Below are 21,595 nucleotides of genomic sequence, written 5' to 3' on the forward strand. Positions count from 1 at the left end.
TCACGATGCATTGATGGGTATCGGTAAAATCCGATTCAATCGCCGTTTTATTCATGTTAAACGTCACATCTGCCCTTTCCTAGGTGCAATGAATGCACCATCATTGCTTTGCGTTTTGTGTTGAATACGGACGGTAGCCGTGCGTCACATACAGTCCAGTACACAACTAGCGAAACATTATGGAAGTTAGCGCAAGCAGCAGCAAGGAAACTACTATATTTAATGCAGCCGCAACATTCAAATCTTATGTTTGGAAATACTACGGCTTCGAAAAGAAAGACGGAAAGCTTGATAAAACCTCCGTAATTTGCAAGGAATGTCGCACTAAGAAGCCATACAACGGCAGAACCACAAATATGCAGACCCACTTAAAACGATGGCACCAGATCACCGACAAGTTTCCCTCCCGCTTCCCCGCCCAGTTCCTCGTCGGACACCGGAGAAACTCTTGGTAAACCAGGTCAGGATCAGAACAAAATTGCCTCTTATTTTGGGAGTCCCCTTGCAACTCACTGTGACCGCGCAATGGCTATAACTAAGGCCACTGCTTATTTCATATGCAAAGACCTCCAGCCTTAGCGTGGTGGACAACGAGGGTTTCAGACAGCTCGTGCACGTTTTGGAACCCAGGTATAAAATACCAGACAGGTCTGTGTTCACTTACATATTCCCGATGTGTACAACAAAGTAAGAAGTGAGATTACTGTGTCGCTGAACAGTGCACAAAGAGTTGCACTTACAGTGGATGGGTGGACATCTTGCGCTATAGATTCATATATATATATATATATATATATATATATGTTATTATTATATTTCATATAAGACACTCAGTGAGAATAGTCTGTTTGTGTTTACACTATAGCAACAGCTGTGAGTCTCAGGTGCCAAATTGTTTACATTTTCTTTGCACAAAACCCAATTGTGAAAGGGCTTAAATAAGTTGTTTTACAAGTTCTACTGTTTATAAGGAATAAAGTGGTATCCTTTTTGTAATACCATACTGAATCCCATCTTTTTAAAAGCTTTTTTTCTTTGCTTATTTGCATCATGTTTAATTGCACAATATCGCAACAAATTGCATTGTATCGTATCGGATCGCATTGATTTGAACTTAATGTGTATCGAATCGTATCACATCGTGACGATGGTGAAACGTATCGCATCGTATCGCCAGAAAATTCCATGTATCGTTTAAGTATCGCATCGCTGGCAGTGGATCGAGATGTGTATCGAATCGTCCTCAGTGCTGAGATTCACATCCCTAATATATATAAGCTAATTTACTGTACGTTATCAGAATAAGATGGGTTTTTTTAATGCTTTAAAATGTCAATATAAACAATCCCTTATGTTAAACTGCTTCAGATACCGGAACAATAGTCAAAATTTTCTTTTTTTGTGGAACAAATACACACAGGTATTAAAATTGCATATGTTCACACTTAATTAACCTTCTGCTGTGATTGTTCCATTTAAATAACAATTGTATGTCACAGTAAACAATTTTGCCAAAGACTTGCATATTCTTTTAGTTTATTTTATTTTATTTTTTAATATCAGCTGGTCTATATGATCGAGCAGCAAGACACTTCTCTGTATGATCCGCAATGCTAAGTAATTATTTGAGCAGATGATTTACAATCACGTATCTGAATAAATAAGGCAGCCACACCGTTTTGTTCTGTGCCACCACCCTGCACAGCCGCCGCCGATGGTAATTCACGTTTATGTGTCGAACTGTATATGTATTTGACCGTGACCTTGTTGAAGACGCACCTTTGGAGTGGAAGGAGATGAGGCAGTCACACAGGGGCCAGTTTTCCACAGGCTCATTGAGAATGACGTCCTCTGGAAAGATGACCACGGTGATGTACTCAAACCTGCATAGCCTCTCCAGAATCTGGGTCATTGGCTTGGACTTTGACTTCTTCATCATGCAACATATCCCCACAACAATCTGTTGCTCAGGTGGCTGAAGGGTGACAAAAAAAAGGGGGGGGGGGCAGGATGAGACAGAGACAGAGACAGAGACAGAGAGAGAGAGAGAAAGAGAGAAAGAGAGAGAGAGAGAGAGAGAGATTTTAAAAACAAACCTTTTGGTTCTGGTGCGCTGCTGTTTATTAATACACTGATAATATCCCACCACTTTTTGGTTTGGTGCATTATTAATATACCTAGAAGATCCCATCGAGTAGGCAGTATATCTACTGCATTTAAGTCTAGAAAACCCTCTTCATACGATTGTAATTTTCATGGCACATCATTGAAACAAGATCACCAATTCCAGTGAGAAGATTAAGTGAGTGGAAATAGATTTGCTTTTACGACATAACTTGCCAATAAAACGCTTGCTTTCTAAATGTAATCAAATAAGTTTGTACTTAATTTAAGGGTTTGTGTGAAGGTCCTTACAGAGTCTGTGTCTTCGTCATCCTCATATAATTCCATGTCTGTTCTTATGCTATCCTCCAAGACCTCGCTCTCATCGTCTTCGCAGCCCACGAAGAATCTGGGAGCGCCACACCGGCTCTCGCCCGGGCTGTTGGGCTCGGACATCACAGTCTCCCGCGGCAGCCCACAACGTCCCACCGCGCCATCGTACACCACCGCACCACTGGAGCAGGCCGCCGATGGAAGGGCACGAGGCCAGAGGACACAAAGGGTTCCACTCTGCCTGAGCTGGACAGCAGGGTTGGTGAGGAGGGAAGTCGAAAAGAAAAACAGGCCTCAAACATTCAGTTTCAAATGTGGGAAGCGGTAAGGAACAATAGGTCTCAATAGTCCTTTGCAACAAAGCTGTCAGTCAAAGTTGTCATTCTTCATTCAGTTGACCGAGATTGTAATACACTTGCTTGGGACTTGAAACCCATTGGGAGTTATCTCTGGATCTCTTTCTTCCATGATGATGAAAGGCTGACAGTTCTAAAAGGAAAACAGAGCAATACATCTTAATAATTTGGGAAGTCACATTGGCAGTTTTCTGAAGCGAGTATGCGAGCTCGAATAGAAGCAGGAATGTTTTTCAAAAATAGGAAAGAGGTACGTCATAGTCTTCAAGACTCGCAACTCTCAATCTGTTGTTGGGCTGAGTTGTGGGGAAAAAAATCAATGAGATTTTCCTTTTTATAGTGTGATACTGATTCATAAAACCATAAATTGATGCTTTTTCTACATATTTTTCCGATGATTTCATGTGACTTCTCGCATCACACAAGATCTCGTTCGTCACTATGTGAGAGTAGCCGATGAAAAGCGCACGGCAGAAGCACTCAAATATATTTGTGCCAACAAGCTCGAAGGCAAAGGTTTTTTGTTTAAAAACTCCAAGACAGCAATGACCTGTAACGTTCTGAGAAAGTCACGGGAATGTAAATGCCATGAGTTCATAGTATGTTTTTGCCATTTTATTTACATAGCCTGATTTTCTATGTTAACGTGACTAGTGATTATCTTGCATTTATTCCGTATGCTGCTTTTCCTTGGTGAAAAAATAAATAAATCCCCGTTTACTGAAATGTTACAGACCAACAGAGTAACTGAATCATAAGTTGGCCGTGCATTTTCTGCAGTGTCTCCTTGAAGCAATGTCATTGTTTTTGAATAATAAAGGGATAGAAATTAACCGAAAGAAAATGATTGAAGAAAGATCTAGTCGCAGTTCTAAAACCGAAATTTTTTTCACAGAATCTTCGTGATCGGTATCCAATGGGGAACGAGTTTCCTTGTCAACAAATAATTTACATTCCTCAAACTTCTATTTAAAGTTACGTCCTTTGGACACGTCAAAATTGGGAACCTGCCTTTCGCTCTCTGAACTCATGTTGTTCTGTGAAGCAGCTTTATAAAAGGCAAGGAGGACGAAGGCTATTTTAGAGGCAATTTTTGTCTTACAATATGTAACATTGTGTAATGTAAAATTAAGATATGGCTGCTCCATTTCTGATGAACTGTTCAACGTGCAGGGATGAATCAGAATGAGTTCATGACTACAGTTTTGAGTAGTGGTTTCAATAGTTGAGGACATACTATGTTTTGAAACCAATCTTTTCTGAACTTAATCTCAATAAAAATAATCGTGAATATATTTTTTTTACATACTCAATACAATACAATACATGCTGATTTATATAGCGCTTTCACAACAGCGGCAGCTGTAACAAAGCGCTTTACAAAACAGTTAACATAAACTCGTCAATTGCAGGCCATTATTATCGGGATGACAATATTTTTTTCAATATGTTGTGCAGCTCAAACCCCTGTTACATAAAACAAACGACTTGAAAATACAACTTGCTGAGTATTGCTATGTTAAAGACCGAGGTGTATTGATTATCATGGAAACTTGGCTTAACCTGAGGATATGCGATGCTAGCATGCTGCTAGTTGCCCCCCCGTCCCTCCAATCGCTAAAAAACAGGAGTCATACATGAACTGTCATAACTCCAATGGCAAACGCTGAATTGGATGAAAATACCCTCAAATTAAAGGTGAAAGACTGCAGTTGAAGAAAATTGTGGAGTCGTTTACACTCAAAAAGATGAGAACTGTGTTTTCTAACGTCCCATGAATGAAGGGATGAAGATGTTACTTTCTGCATGAATTGAGCTCATTCGGTAATAATACACTCAATAGTCACTCCTCAATCCCTATTGAATATGAATTATGACACATCTTAGTCTGTGCATCATATAAAACTTGTTTTGTAATAACTCGAGTTGTTATTAAGGAGGGTCATGATTTGATCAGTGTTTTCCAATATATGGAGCCAAGGCACCTATTTTACAATAGAAAAACCTTAGGGTAAATAAATTCCTCAACAAAAATAACAGGAAAGCATGCATACTGAAATAATGCTCTTGTCTCAATTTTGTCACAAATGCACTTAGTGTGAAATCTGGGCATGTATAGTTGGATATGAAAATTATGTATTTGCAGGGTGCCATGACTTATTCTATTGGATGAATATCAGTAGGTAATTACACAGGTTTGTTGTACTTTTTGCCATACATTCATTCATCTTCCGAGCCGCTTGATCCTCACTAGGGTCGCGGGGGGTGCTGGAGCCTATCCCAGCTGTCTTCGGACAGTAGGCGGGGGACACCCTGAATCGGTTGCCAGCCAATCGCAGGGCACACAGAAACGAACAACCTTTCGCAACCACAAACCTAGGGACAATTTAGAGCGTCCAATCAGCCTGCCACGCATGTTTTTGGAATGTGGGAGGAAACCGGAGCACCCGGAGAAAACCCACGCAGGCCCGGGAGAAGATGCAAACTCCACACATGGAGGCCGGAGCTGGAATCGAACCCGGTACCTCTGCACTGTGAAGCCGACGTGCTAACCACTGGACTACCGGGCCGCCTTTTTTTGCCATACAATTGAAAAGTATTTATTCTTTTATACCTGCCACAATATGCTACTAGCAGAGATAGAAAACAATAATAATGTAAATAATACAATTGCAATAATAGTAGGTGTAATATAAATATATAGTTTCCGTTATAACCTAATTTTATAAGACAGTTGTTTTTTTCTTTCTTTCTGGAAGTCACCACATACCAAACCGGACTAAAATCCTTTCTCGTTGACTTTTTCTCAGATGAGTTTTAAATTCCACAGAATAGTGACAAAATGACAATGCTTTCTAAGATTGCTGTGCAGGGCCACCCTTCGCTTTACATAACAAGCCTGGCGCTTCTGGTAAACAGCGCACGAAGTGGAATCCAATACGATCATGTCATATTCTCAATCGTGAATGAATCATATTAGGCTGTTGTACGCAAACTGCATGTCTACTCGCTGGTTCTGACAGATTCTACCTGTGTTGATCTGCAATTGGATTCTGTTTTTTAAGGAATGCCAAGTGTCAAACGCAATATAATATCAAAACGGCAAAATATCATAGACTTAGTTGCATTGAATAGTGAAGATGTCACCTTGATGGACGAGACAGGATGACAACTACTAACGTCGCCGCGGTTGCGTCGTCTCGTTGATAATTACAGGTAGGCTACGTTGGTATATGACTTCATCGATGTGTGAGACATGTCAGTAATTCGTTTGGACATTAAAAGGCAATAGTCATCATATTATAGCAACCGACCTCACTCTCGGTAGTTGTTTTAAAAGGCAATACCTATCACTGTCGCAATTAATATTGTAGGTAACGCTTAGCATATCATAGCATTCGGCAGAGTCAGGAATGTAAACATTTCACAAAGCTATTTTTGGCATCTGACGGAGACATTATAAGCAACCGTGACTTTTTATTATAATTCACATCGTTATCGGCGTATCAACAATAATTCCGTTAAGGTATTCAATTAAAAAAAATGAAAAACTTACAATAAGACTCGACCGTCATGCGATAAAGTCATTTCCTGCGTTGACACTTTGCATGTGAAACCTATCTTACTTTTTCTGCTAAAGGACATAAAACAAGGTTTAAACTAACCAATAGGACCGGAGGAAAACATCCAGAAGGCGTTCCACAAAAAACACAGTAGCCAATCAACGCCGACGAAAGGAGACAAGAATCACCGGGTACGAAAGCGGAAGGGCGTTTGCGGCCTCTAGCGTTCTTATTGATAATGTACAAATAATAATATCCTGTTGCTAACTGGCGACCGGTTGAGGGACAAGTCATAAATGAATGGCAACCTTTTCACTCAGTCATCTGAGACTTAGAACAGCACGAAGGCTTTAGAAGTGAATAGAACACGGATGGATCATTTTAACCCCTGAAGTGAAAATTCAATGTTTATTCAGTTGTATTGAGTTGCATTTGTCTCAAAGAAAGCCACTGTACTACTGCTTATGAAATTAGTTTATATTAGGGATGTGAATCTCAGCACTGAGGACGATTCGATACACATCTCGATCCACTGCCAGCGATGCGATACTTAAACGATACATGGAATTTTCTGGCGATACGATGTGATACGTTTCACCGTCGTCACAATGTGATACGATTCGATACACATTAAGTTCAAATCAATGCGATCCGATACGATACAATGCCCCCTCCGTGAGTCGTCACCTTACCGTGGTGGAGGGGTTTGTGTGTCCCAATGATCCTAGAAGCTAAGTTGTCTGGGGCTTTATGCCCCTGGCAGGGTCACCCATGGCAAACAGGTTCTAGGTGAGGGGCCAGACAAAGCACGGCTCAAAGACCCCTATGATGAATGAAATAAATGGATCTAGGTTTCCCTTGCCCGGACGCGGGTCACCGGGGCCCCCCTCTGGAGCCAGGCCTGGAGGTGGGGCTTGTTGGCAAGCGCCTGGTGGCCGGGCCTACACCCATGGGGCCCGGTCGGGCACAGCCCGAAGAGGCAACGTGGGTCCCCCTTCCCATGGGCTCACCACCCATGAGAGGGGCCAAAGGGGTCGGGTGCTATGTGAGCTGGGCGGCAGCCAAAGGCGGGGACCCTGGCGGTCCGATCCTCGGCTGCAGAAGCTAGCTCTTGGGACATGGAATGTCACCTCTCTGGCAGGGAAGGAGCCCGAGCTGGTGTGTGAGGCAGAGAATTTCCGACTGGATATAGTCGGACTTGCCTCCACACACAGCCTGGGTTCTGGTACCAGTTCTCTCGAGAGGGGTTGGACTCTCTTCCACTCTGGAGTTGCTCACGGTGAGAGGCGCAGAGCAGGTGTGGGCATACTCATTGCCCCCCGGCTCAGTGCCTGTATATTGGGGTTCACACCGGTAGACGAGAGGGTTGCCTCCCTGCGCCTTCGGGTGGGTGGACGGGTCCTGACTGTTATTTGTGCATATGCACCAAACAGCAGCTCAGCATACCCACCCTTTTTGGAGTCCTTGGAGGGCGTGCTGGAGAGTACTCCTGCTGGGGACTCCCTTGTTCTGCTGGGGGACTTCAATGCTCACGTGGGCAATGACAGTGAGACCTGGAGGGGCGTGATTGGGAGGAACGGCCCCCCCGATCTGAACCCGAGTGGTGTTTTGTTATTGGACTTCTGTGCTCGTCACGGATTGTCCATAACGAACACCTTGTTCAAACATAAGGGTGTCCATATGTGCACTTGGCACCAGGACACCCTAGGTCGCAGTTCGATGATCGACTTTGTTGTTGTATCATCGGATTTGCGGCCGCATGTTCTGGACACTCGGGTGAAGAGAGGGGCGGAGCTGTCAACTGATCACCACCTGGTGGTGAGTAGGCTCCGATGGTGGGGGAAGATGCCGGTCCGTCCTGGCAGACCCAAACGTATAGTGAGGGTTTGTTGGGAGCGTCTGGCGGAATCTCCTGTCAGAAGGAGTTTCAACTCCCACCTCCGACAGAGTTTTTCCCATGTTCCGGGGGAGGCGGGGGACATTGAGCCCGAGTGGACCGTGTTCCGTGCCTCTATTGTTGAGGCGGCCAATCTGAGTTGTGGCCGTAAGGTGGTTGGTGCCTGTCGTGGCGGCAACCCCCGTACTCGCTGGTGGACACCAGCAGTAAGGGATGCCGTCAAGCTGAAGAAGGAGTCCTATCGAGCCTTTATGGCCTGTGGGACCCCAGAGGCAGCTGACGGGTATCGACTGGCCAAGCGGACCGCGGCTTCGGTGGTCGCCGAGGCAAAAACCCGAGCGTGGGAAGAGTTCGGTGAGGCCATGGAAGCCGACTTCCGGACGGCTTCGAGGAAATTCTGGTCCACCATCCGACGTCTCAGGAGGGGGAAGCAGTGCACCACTAACACTGTGTACAGTGGGGATGGGGCGCTGCTGACTTCGACTCGGGACGTTGTGAACCGGTGGGCAGAGTACTTCGAAGACCTCCTCAACTCCACCAACACGCCTTCCTTGGAGGAAGCAGAGCCTGGGGACTCTGAGGTGGGCTCTCCTATCTCTGTGGTTGAAGTCACCGATGTGGTTAAATAGCTCCTCGGTGGCAAGGCCGCAGGGGTGGATGAGATCCGCCCGGAGTTCCTCAAGGCTCTGGATGTTGTGGGGCTGTCCTGGTTGACACGCCTCTGCAACATCGCGTGGTCAACAGGGAGAGTGCCTCTGGATTGGCAGACCGGGGTGGTAGTCCCTCTTTTTAAAAAGGGGGACCGGAGGGTGTGTTCCAACTACAGAGGGATCACACTCCTCAGCCTCCCTGGTAAGGTCTATTCAGGGGTGCTGGAGAGGAGGGTCCGTCGGGAAGTCGAGCCTCAGATTGAGGAGGAGCAGTGTGGTTTTCGTCCCGGCCGTGGAACAGTGGACCAGCTCTACACCCTTAGCAGGGTCCTTGAGGGTATGTGGGAATTCGCCCAACCAGTCTACATGTGTTTTGTGGACTTGGAGAAGGCGTTTGACCGTGTCCCTCGGGGAGTTCTGTGGGGGGTGCTTCGTGGGTATGGGGTACCGAACCCCCTGATACGGGCTGTTCGGTCACTATACCACAGATGTCAGAGTTTGGTTCGCATTGCCGGCAGTAAGTCGGAATCGTTTCCAGTGGGGGTAGGACTCCGTCAAGGCTGCCCTTTGTCGCCGATTCTGTTCATAACCTTTATGGACAGAATTTCTAGGCGCAGCCGAAGCGTTGATGGGGTCCGTTTTGGGGACCGCAGTATTGCATCCCTGCTTTTTGCAGATGATGTGGTGCTGTTGGCTCCTTCATACGGGGCTCTCCAACTCTCACTGGAGCGTTTCACAGCCGAGTGTGAAGCGGTTGGGATGAAAATCAGCACCTCCAAATCTGAAACCATGGTCCTCAGTCGGAAAAGGGTGGAGTGCCCCCTCCGGGTCGGGGAGGAGATCTTGCCCCAAGTGGAGGAGTTCAAGTATCTTGGGGTCTTGTTCACGAGTGGGGGTAGGAGGGAGCGGGAGATCGACAGGCGGATCGGTGCAGCGTCTGCTGTGATGCGGACGTTGTATCGGTCTGTCGTGGTGAAGAAGGAGCTGAGCCAAAGGGCGAAGCTCTCAATTTACCGGTCGATCTACGTCCCAACCCTCATCTATGGTCACGAGCTATGGGTCGTGACCGAAAGAACGAGATCCCGGATACAAGCGGCTGAAATGAGTTTTCTCCGCAGGGTGTCCGGGCTCTCCCTTAGAGATAAGGTGAGAAGCTCAGTCATCCGGGAGGGGCTCAGAGTCGAGCCGCTTCTCCACATCGAGAGGAGCCAGATGAGGTGGCTTGGGCATCTGATTCGGATGCCTCCTGAGCGCCTCCCTGGTGAGGTGTTCCGGTCATGTCCCACCGGGAGGAGACCCCGAGGAAGACCCAGGACACGCTGGAGAGACTATGTCACCCAGCTTGCCTGGGAACGACTCGGGATCCCCCGGGGAGAGCTGGAAGAAGTAGCTAGGGAGAGGGAAGTCTGGGCTTCCCTGCTAAAGCTGTTGCCCCCGCGACCCGGCCCCGGATAAGCGGTAGATGATGGATGGATGGATGGACGATACAATGCAATTTGTTGCGATATTGTGCAATTAAACATGATGCAAATAAGCAAAGAAAAAAAGCTTTTAAAAAGATGGAATTCAGTATGGTATTACAAAAAGGATACCACTTTATTCCTTATAAACAGTAGAACTTGTAAAACAACTTATTTAAGCCCTTTCACAATTGGGTTTTGTGCAAAGAAAATGTAAACAATTTGGCACCTGAGACTCACAGCTGTTGCTATAGTGTAGACACAAACAGACGATTCTCACTGAGTATCTTATATGAAATATAATAATAATAATAATAATATTCATTCATGAATGAATTATATATATATATATAGAGAGAGAGAGAGAGAGAGAGAGAGAGAGAGAGAGAGAGAGAGAGAGAGAGAGAGAGAGAGAGAGAGAGAGAGAGAGAGAGAGAGCGCACGATGTCCACCCATCCACTGTAAGTGCAACTCTTTGCGCACTGTTCAGCGACACAGTAATCTCACTTTGTTGTACACATCGGGAATATGTTTGTAAGTGAACACAGACCTGTCTGGTATTTTATACCTGGGTTCCAAAACGTGCACGAGCTGTCTGAAACCCTCGTTGTCCACCACGCTAAGGCTGGAGGTCTTTGCATATGAAATAAGCAGTGGCCTTAGTTATAGCCATTGCGCGGTCACAGTGAGTTGCAAGGGGACTCCCAAAATAAGAGGCAATTTTGTTCTGATCCTGACCTGGTTTACCAAGAGTTTCTCCGGTGTCCGACGAGGAACTGGGCAGGGAAGCGGGGGAGCGGGAGGGAAACTTGTCGGTGATCTGGTGCCATCGTTTTAAGTGGGTCTGCATATTTGTGGTGCTGCCGTTGTATGGCTTCTTAGTGCGACATTCCTTGCAAATTACGGAGGTTTTATCAAGCTTTCCGTCTTTCTTTTCGAAGCCGTAGTATTTCCAAACATAAGATTTGAATGTTGCGGCTGCATTACATATAGTAGTTTCCTTGATGCTGCTTGCGCTAATTTCCATAATGTTTCGCTAGTTGTGTACTGGACTGTATGTGACGCACGGCTACCGTCCGTATTCAACACAAAACGCAAAGCAATGATGGTGCATTCATTGCGCCTAGGAAAGGGCAGATAGGTGACGTTTAACATGAATAAAACGGAGCTTGAATCGGATTTTACCGATACCCATCAATGCATCGTGATGAATCGCGATTTCACCCGTCAATCGCGTCGTACCCAGTGAATGAGCCGATGCACTCGGATCGCACACGTGCGCATCGGTGTATCGATTAATATCGATTATTTTCCACACCCTTAGTTTATATATACAGTATATATATATCAATAAATAAACCTTTTTCTGCAAACATCTTGTCCTTGTTCTCTGTATGTGAGACCCTTCCCTATCCGGCTTATTCCGGGACATAAACGTTTGTTTTCTCTTTCTTGAACGATTTGCGTAACTGGAGATAAATAAAATTGTTGGAGTGAATTCATGGAATGGAAATATAATACAGCCTGATATAATCCGACAAAAACATATCCACAAAGTACAATACAGGGTTATGGGGTGCTTGTTCCTTATTTTATGCTACTGTCCTCTGTTCTGGTAAAGAGAGAATGCAGAATAATAATAATAATAATGCATTTTATTTAAAAGCGCATTTCATGCCACCCAAGGACACTGTACAGACAATAAGAAAATACAATGTAAAAATTAGTAAACGAGATATTATATTAAAAAAAACAGGACATACAATCATAAAAACATAGGAAATGGAAGAGCTATGTGTTGTAGGCAATCCTTAACAGGTGTGTTTTTAGACGGGACTTGAAAGTGGAAAGAGGTGTGAAGTTTTGGAGGTCCGGAGGTAGGTTGTTCCTGTCATGATTCGGTTTAGGGACCAACAGGTGGCACTATAAGGCTCCCCCGGCAGCTGCACACCTGTTGGTCATAAGTAATTAGGGCCTTAAAAGGACTCCCAGCCCGAACACTCAGTGTCGGGTCTGCCCCTCCCTCCTGCCTGCTTTTTGGTGTCCACCACCACCTCGCAACGTGACAGAAAGTGTTCAGGCGGGCAGGGGGCACTGACAGGCGGAGGGAGGACGAGGATCTGAGGTAGTGATGGGTCCAGCAACACCGATGCATTGACACATGCGCCGGGCTCACAGAGCAAACCACGTGTCGATGCATGTGCTGGCTCATTACGTCACGTGATTGACACGTGAACTGCGTTGACACAGTCCAGGCTTCTAATTGACACACCGGCTGCGTTGACACAGTCCAGGCTGCTAATTGACACATCGACTGTGTTGACACAGTCCAGGCTGCTAATTGACACATCGGCTGCGTTGACACAGTCCAGGCTGCTAATTGACACGTGAACTGCACCGGTGCAGTTTAGACTGCATCGGCTGCTTGGCACAGTACAGGCTGCGCCACTTAGTCCAGGGGGCGTCGACTCAGTGCAGAGGGCGTTGACGCAGCAAAAGCCCGCCACACAGTGTTTATAAGGAACACCTGCCGAAACAAGCCAGACCTCACTCACGCTCGCTTGTCGAAGCTCGTGTCAGTGCAGACTTCGTGTTCGTGCCTTGCCTTCCTTGCCGATTATGGAGCAGAGACGCAAATCATCCGCCGTGTGGGACCATTTTGATGTCCTGGAGAATAAGGTATTATTTATTTATTTATTCAAATCGCCTTCTGTCGCCGAGAGCCTCTCGGCGAGAGGCACTCGCCGAGTGCCTCTCAGATTATTGACGTGTTGTACCATTCTAATCCGAATACATTTCAAGGTAACTCTTAGTTACTACTTATTCACATTTCATTACAGGTGAAATGTCAAATTTGCCAAGTCAATTCGCCAACAGAAGCACCTCCACCATGCTGAGGCATTATCGGGCCAAGCATGAGAATGAAGTTCGCGATACACCCGGTATTACGCCAGGTATACAAACGTTCTCATCTTTTCACGGTTGCTATGTTGATGATTAATTGACAATCAGTAATTATTGGTTGACTCTCCACTCCATGTTTGACAATCAAGGTTCCAGGAAGCAGCTGTACTGGAAGGACCAACACACTTCTTTCCCAAACCTCTCCCACCTCGCAAAGGAGTTCCTTTGTACGCCAGCCTCATCCGTCCCTTGTGAGCGTGTGTTCTCCACAGCAGGAGAAATCGCTTGTAAAAGACGCAACAGGCTGAAGTTTAAAACATTGGAGCATCTTATTTTTCTCAATAAAAATTTGTGAAATAAAAGCCCACAAGCATCCTCATTCAAATGATCTTCACATTATTTGAACACATTGAATGTTGCAAAATGAATGCATGGATGTGAATGATATTGTATACACTTCATCAAGTCGATGAATGACCTTATGAAAATGTCTTGGAACAGTTGTAGATGCAAAACCGTGCTGGCAGCTACATAATAGATAATAAAAGAAAAATATCCCAAACCATAGGGATCCTCCCAAAACTAAGGATGTGCTGAATAAGAAATCCTTGTACACACTTTTATTACTTCCATATTTGACCTAGTGTGTGGAAATATGGGGAAATGCCAGTAAAACACTGTTTTAAAACTACAATACAAAGCAATCAGAACAATCACTGGCTCCAAATAGACGGAACCCACAAATCCACTGTTTATCAAATTAAACAATGAAATCTCATGACCTGGTTGACTTCAAAATCGCCCAATTAATGTACAAAGCACACAATAACCTCCTTTGCCAAAACATCCAGAAGCTTTTTAAAATTCGAGAAAGTTGTCAATTTAAGGGGTACTAACCTATACAGAAAAATCCAAAACACGAACAAACATCACGCAAAGGAGTGTATCTGTAATAGGTGTAAATCTGTGGAATGATTCTGAAACGGACCAGTAAAATGAGTAACTCTCTTGCTGAGATTAAAAATGAATTTGAGAGTAGTACAAGACAACTACACAAATCAGAATTAAGCTAATAAATTCGATACACCCATGAAATATAGCAATACATCAGGAATACATTGATGAGATTATTTAATATATTAATGAAATGTAGCATCCATTATGAATATGAGAAAATCGACATATACTTGTGCTCCAATGAGTATGTACTGTATATACAAACCTAAAGTTGTAAAAATGTATAAGTACAGCATACATAAGGGTAAAAGCATTTGTTGATATGTAGACTTTCTTTTCTATTTTGAAAAATGATCAATTCATATATAAGAAGGGGTAGGACTCTAGGGTTTTTTTTTACTTCTTTCTACTCCTTTGAACACATATTTGTGATGATGACTATTTTCTTTTCCTTTTTTTATATCTTACCTTCACTTTTTGCCAATTTATTACCGAATTGTATATTTTATATGTTCAATATACAAAAAAATTATCAGTCAGTTCAGTCTGTTGAGTGGGTTGGATGCAGGGATCTTGAAGGTCCAGCAGGTGGCAGTGGTCAGTGACACAGTATCAGCACAGTATCAACACAGTGTGTCAGTGTGTCGACACGCCTCATGAGGCCTCATGGACCCATCACTAATCTGAGGGAGACAGATGGGGTTTGCACCTGGAGAAGGTCGGACAGTGTGGTATATGGTGTTTGCTGCTTCGCTGGTCTTCAAAAACACTCGGTGATCGGTGGCTGTTTCCCGACGAATGAGCACTTCAGGGACCACGGCTGATTGGGAAAAGATTTTATTCTACCGATGTCAGAGTGGAATCGATTCTGGCTCCTGTGAGTCTCAGATATTATCAGGCCGCGCCGAAGAAACACATTCATGAGATTATATAGAGACAATATGATAATGAGAGGCGGGGAGGTACGCCTCTCATGCAAATCCAGAAACAAAGCAAGTAACATGTCATCTGACCCGGTGTGGCCGGAGGAGACCAAAGGTTATGAGGACCAACTGCAAAAACATGTCCCGTGGAGGGGGCCCCAGACTTGGTGGGGCCAGGAAAACCCTCGGGTTATGAGGACCAACTGCAAAAACATGTCCCGTGGAGGGGGCCCCAGACTTGGTGGGGCCAGGAAAACCCTCGGGGGCTGCTAATCAACCAAGTGAAATAGGGTCCAGACTTCACACTACATTCTTTGGTTTAAGTACAAGCAGAAGCTGAATTCTCCCTGACCCGCAAATATAGAATAGAATCGTGTCACTGACGCCAGGTGGACATTCTAAGGCCACCTACAGGAATAGAGAGGGAATTCCAAATTACACTTCAACAGGTAAGGAGGGGCCAGGTTGTGGATGGCCATATATGTACAGTATGTATATAGAAGCAGTTTGTAATTGATGCGATGTTGAACAGGGAGCCAGTGGAGCTGTTTGAGAACGGGGGTGATGTGCTGCTGGGAAGATGTTTTTGTGATGATGCGAGCAGAGGCGTTTTGAACCAGCTGGATTTTATGGAGGGACTTTTGAGCTAGGCCAAAGAGGAGAGTGTTGCAGTAATCAAGGCGGGATGTGACAAGAATAGCAGTGGTGCGGGGGGTGAGGTAAGGGGCAAAGTCTGGTAATATTGGTAAACTGGTAAACCATTCATTATAGACTACAACAAACAAAATACTAAAAAACAAGGCAACAAACTCAACATACAAGTGAGTTTAAGGATCTACAGCAGTTTTACAAGGGGTTACAAACCTGGGAAGAACATATAAACTCCACACAAAAATGACAGCTAGTATTTATTTGCAACCGAGAGTACTCAAGTCAAGAGTATTTATAGAGCACTTTCAAACAGCCATCGCTGCATACAAAGTGCTGTACATGGAGCGATTTAACATACACAATAAACAGTAAGATGAAATGGTAATAAAGGCGGTAGAAAGCACCAAGCAGTAAAATCATGCTGAGTCGAACGCCAAAGAATACAAGTGGGTTTTGAGGAGGGCTTTAACGATGGGCAGCGAGGAGGCTTGCCGAATGTTCAGTGGGAGGTCATTCCAGAGAGAGGGACCAGCAACAGAAAAGGCTCGATCCCCTCTGAGCCTCAGTTTAGTTCTTGGTACTTCTAACAAAGACTGGTCCACAGACCTGAGGCGCCGGGCAGGTGTGTAGGGGCGGATGAGCTCAGAGAGGTAAGATGGCGCGAGATTATTTAGAGATTTGAAAACAAAGAGGAGGATCTTGAAAATAACTCTAAAATGAATGTACTACCTGAGGCAAAGGCACAGCATGAAAGAAAAGTCTGACTTGGAGCTGAAAACGTTCTTCAACAGGTGTGTAACTTGTCTTCTTCACAAGGTGTGCTTGTTGTACTGTTTTATGGAGAAATGTGTATACAATGAAAAGGACTATCGGACAAATTCAGTTTACTTTTATGGTTAAAAAATTATGTCAGTTACTATTTTGCACCTGAGTACAAAGTACATTTCTTGTGTCTCATCAAGCGTCGGAAAACAAGTAGAAACTTGGCATCCCTCACAGGATGAATAAAGACAGTAAATCTGTATATCTTAATCAAATATTTTTGCAACAGTACAACAAAATCCAAACTGGTGTACAAAAAAAAAAAAAATCACTCCATTTGTTACCTGAATATCAGATGAATCCGAGCCAAAATACATTTTAAAACATGTACTCTGCATATTTCAATGATGGGTAATTAAGTGAATACTGTACAGTACTGAGTTGTACACCATTCTTTATATTGTTTATACATGTACAAGTATTTTCATTGTTTAATTTCCAGTCACACTAACGATTATTAATGGAGGTAAATTGAAAACAACTTGTAATGTAGACAGACGGCCCCGCTGAATGCTATACCACGTGTGGTCACATGAGCACAAGTGTATCAAAGCCTCATCATGACTCCGTCTGTGGCCAACAACTCCTCCCAACATGTCTTCTACTTTTTCAAGTTTCCTGCCTGAATGTCCGCAGTGATGGAAACTGAGGGAAAGGACCGACTTTGTTTACATAAGTCCTGATGTCATCAAAGCTGCAATAATGTAGACTTCAAGAAGAACAAATCTGTTCTTATAGGTCCAGGCTGTCTGGGAGTGGACCTCGCCCAGGAATATGAATGAGGCCTGTGTGAAGTGTGCCACCATTGCTGCTCACACACAAGGCCATGTCTCAGTCCTGGACAGTCACTCCCTCTAGGTTTGAAACATGTTTTCTGAAAGGCCCTCTGTGTCTGACTCCAGCTCAAACAGAAGCACTTCAATACAAAACGCTGGGGTGACATCCAGGTCACATCACGTACACACTTTTTTCAGTTTCAACCTGAACAAGTACAGAATAGAAGAAAGCCAGTTGTGTTAATCATACATTTGAAAAAAAAAAAAAAGATATTTTATGGAGACCAATGGACAACTTGAAGAATTAACATGCAGACGGCTGAAATCCGCCAAATTGTTTTCAAATTCACAATTAAAAAGGGGTCAAAAGCTCTTCATTTTCTTTCCATTTGTGTGCAGCAAGCCTGTTGGATAGAAATAATATTTTACTGATATTTTTTAGACGGTCCAGTAGTCAAGTGGTTAGCACATCGACTTCACAGTGCAGAGGGACCGGATTCAATTCCAACTCCAACCTCCCTGTGTGGAGTTTACATGTTCTCCCCATCCTGTGTGGGTTTTCTCCGGGTACTCCGGTTTCCTCCCACATTCCAAAACATGCATGGCAGGTTGATTGGTCACTCTAAATTGTTCCTAGGTGTGAGTGAGGGTGTGCATGGTTGTTTGTCTGTGTGTGCCCTACGATTGGCTGGCAACCAATTCAGGGTTCCCCTGCCTACTGCCCGAAGACAGCTGGGATAGGCTCCAGCGACCCTTGTGAGGATAAAGCGGTTCGGAAGATGAATGAATGAATGATATACCTGTATATATTTTCTTTTCGTGACATTCACAATTTTTTCTTTTTTCATTGCATTCGGCATTTTATTACCTGGCTACTCATGCTTAACTCCTCATTGGGATTTAACCTGTGTTTAACAGTTTGGCCACTACAGAGAGCAGCCTGAACAATTTGTCCCCAACGCACGCACGCACGCACGCACGCACGCACGCACGCACGCACGCACGCACGCACGCACGCACGCACGCACGCACGCACACACACACACACACATGCACACACTCTCTGCTTCAAATCTAATATACACTGTGTTTTTAGAAGCTTTTTTTTTAAACAAAACATGTTCTTTATTGTTCTTCAAAAGTGGGTCATGAATTTTCAATAAGAGTAAAATGTGGGTCCAAACATAAGTTGTTTGAGAACCTCTGGTGTAAAAGATTCATGATTGGCAAAATGTTTGGACTTGTATGGGACTGACACTAAAGCAGTGTAACAGTTCGTGGACGAACTGTATAGTGATGGCATCCCATAAACGTAGTCATAAATAAAATCCTTAACAAAAATATGTAAAGAACAACAAGACTAACAAAGTAGAAACAGAAATCGCTGGTGACGTGATGCATTTGCTCTATAAAGGATGGGTAACAGCACTACCTCACGATATATAGCAATGTAGCCAATTTTTGTGTTTTGTGTGCAGATGTCACATTTAATTCAAATTTTCTCTTATTTCAGATATGATCAAGTGGGTTATTCATCTTTGTGCTTGTCTAAATGTAATCTCAGGATCATTTGATTACATGTATGATGACAGCTCTTTCCTTGGTAAGAAAAGCTCCTGCATTTCCAAAGCTTTCAATTCATTTATTTGTGTAGTGTAATTCCGATTCTACAGTATGTTGTTTGTGGCTCCCTGAAATAGACCCAGCAGACATGCTGAATGTGAACATACCTCTACAAAACCCCCAACGGCCACTTCTTGGAGGCACATTAATACTTCCATGCCACTTTGAGGTGTGTGTGTGTGTGTGTGTGTGTTTGAGTTAAGTTCAGAATGACTGAACAGTAAATGAAAAATTATCTCCCTTTTCCCAAATTATTTTCCTTAAATGATAAACCGTACAGACATTTGCTAGAGTGGTGACATGCGCTCAGCGTGAAAACAGGCATAACTTCATTTTTGGGCCAGTGCAAGTCCAGTCTAGTGTTTGGGCTGTGTTGCACCTTCCTGGGCATTTCGGCACATGGAATTGCCTCGCCCCCCAACTCGTCCGGCAATTTGGTAACGGGACGTTGTCTATGCTCTGGGTAAAAATAGGCGCGTAATAATTTTCATGCCAGGGCAATGGTCATTTCGGCCTGCTTGTAAATTTGGTGGAGGCTCTACGTCTCACTGGATCTGCCACAGCTCTCGGTGCATTTGCAAATTTGGTGCCACGTTATGACCAATTCTACTCGTGCAGTCTACCAAAATACCAAAACTAATAAAATTCCACCCATGTGCACAGTTAGACCGCATTTTGCACAAGACTTGCGCTCAGCACAATGATGGGGCCTATTAGGCTGTTTCATAAAATATGTCCTCTACAAAAACCCCAATGGCTATTACTTGGAGGCACATTAATACTTGCATGTATTAATAGTTGCATGTATGTACTATACTTGACACAATGACTCACAAGGCAAGTATTCATTCATTCATTCATCTTCCTAACCGCTTGATCCTCACTAGGGTCGCGGGGGGTGCTGGAGCCTATCCCAGCTGTCTTCGGGCAGTAGGCGGGGGACACACTGAATCGGTTGCCAGCCAATCGCAGGGCACACAGAGACGAACAACCATCCACGCTCACACTCACACCAAGGGACAATTTAGAGTGTTCAATCAGCCTGCCACGCATGTTTTTGGAATGTGGGAGGAAACCGGAGCACCCGGAGAAAACGCACGCAGGCCCGGGGAGAACATGCAAACTCCACACAGGGAGGCCGGAGCTGGAATCGAACCCGGAACCTCTGCACTGTGAAGCCGACGTGCTAACCACTGGACTACCGGGCCACCCACAAGGCAAGTAGTTTTAACTTATTTAACGACGAACCAATCCCAAAAGCATCTTCATGGTGTTCAGACACTCAACCCATAAGCATAAATTATTCGGATTTTCTTTATTACTGGAATTTAAATCTATAACACACCTGTGTTTGATGCAAGTGTATTTTTGTCAGTGTTTTTTTTTTTTTTTTTGCTTCCACACTGCTGAATTTTATAGCCAGTTAAATGATCACAAGCCCCTTCCTACATTCAAATACTTATTTGCTTAAGTAGTGCTTTGAACAGGTCTCGATTAAATCAAATCATATTCATCTTTCCAATCAGGCTGGTATTTTCTTCTGCGGCTGCTCAAATTTGTGAATGCGTTTCTTCATCATATCATATCTTGTCGCGCCAGTACTGGATCCATTGCTTGGCAGCATTACTAGTGTCTAAGAGGTCTTGATCTGTGCAGGTGGGCCCCAGTTCACAGTCCCGAAGAATGTGCTCCATTGTTTGTATTGGGTGGCCACACGGACATTCACTGCTGAGTGGGAGTCCCCATTTATAGGTGTTGTTCCGAGTCTTGCCTACTCTGGTTCTAGCTCTATTTAATGTCACCCAGTTCCTTCTTGAGAGGGCTGTTCCACTTGGAAGATGTTCGTTTGGGCTTTGGATTGCACCATTTAGTGCAGAGTTGTCCCATTCTCTCCATTTTTCGAGCCTGTGGTTTGTTGACTGCTCAGGATCTAAACTATGGACAGTCATAAAGCTCTTTCTGGACTTCAGTCTTCTTATTGATTCACTATGACCATAGAGGGGGTGTCTTGTGTCATTTTCTTGATTATGCTTTTCTGCCCTTGCATGAATGTCTCTACGTATGTGTGGTGGTGCGATGCCCGCCAATCTGTAGAGTGCTGGCAGTGGTGTTGGTTTTAGTGTGCCAGTAATTATTCGGCATGTGTTGTTCAGCTCAGGATCTATTTTGTGAGCATGACATGATCTTGCCCATGCTGCTGAGCAATATTCAGCAGTAGAGTAGCATAGTGCCAGAGCTGTTGTTCTCAGAGTTTTAGGATCTGTTCCCCAGTTAGAGTTAGCAAGTTTAGCTAATAGGTTGTTTCTTGTGGCAACTTTTGACTTGAGTTTCCTTACATGTTCTGCGAAGGAGAGCGTTCGATCCAATGTGACTCCAAGATAGACGGGATAGTCAACATGCTCAAGTCTCTCATTATTCCAGTGGATACTTAATTTTCTATTTGCCTGGTGGTTATTTAGGTGGAATGCACACACCTGCGTCTTTCCTGGATTGGCATTAAGTGAGTTTTGTTTATAATACTCTGTTAGGTGTTGAAGAGCAGCTGATAGTCTCCTTTCGGTGGTTTCAAATGAGCGT

General features: G+C 44.3%; 1 protein-coding gene and 1 long non-coding RNA gene across 2 annotated transcripts in view; one reads left to right on the forward strand and one right to left on the reverse strand.

Moving 5' to 3' along the window:
• The window catches only part of ppip5k1a (diphosphoinositol pentakisphosphate kinase 1a), a 61,064-nt gene extending 54,621 nt beyond the window's left edge, over window positions 1-6,443 (reverse strand). The window contains exons 1-3 of the mRNA XM_052064058.1: window positions 6,349-6,443; window positions 2,416-2,925; window positions 1,780-1,975 (exon numbers count right to left, since the gene is read on the reverse strand). Coding sequence (XP_051920018.1) covers window positions 1,780-1,975; window positions 2,416-2,559 — 340 coding nt within the window. The 5' untranslated portion in view covers window positions 2,560-2,925; window positions 6,349-6,443. The remainder of the gene's footprint in view (window positions 1-1,779; window positions 1,976-2,415; window positions 2,926-6,348) is intronic.
• Window positions 6,444-16,519: 10,076 nt separating this feature from the next.
• On the forward strand, window positions 16,520-19,188 carry LOC127599843 (uncharacterized). The gene is made up of 3 exons (XR_007962194.1): window positions 16,520-16,588; window positions 18,909-18,998; window positions 19,096-19,188. It is a non-coding gene; the product is annotated as an uncharacterized LOC127599843 (long non-coding RNA).
• The last annotated feature ends 2,407 nt before the right edge of the window (window positions 19,189-21,595 follow it).

The sequence above is a fragment of the Hippocampus zosterae genome, chromosome 4 (assembly GCF_025434085.1).
Source record: "Hippocampus zosterae strain Florida chromosome 4, ASM2543408v3, whole genome shotgun sequence".
In the NCBI taxonomy this organism is placed as follows: Eukaryota; Metazoa; Chordata; class Actinopteri; order Syngnathiformes; family Syngnathidae; genus Hippocampus; species Hippocampus zosterae.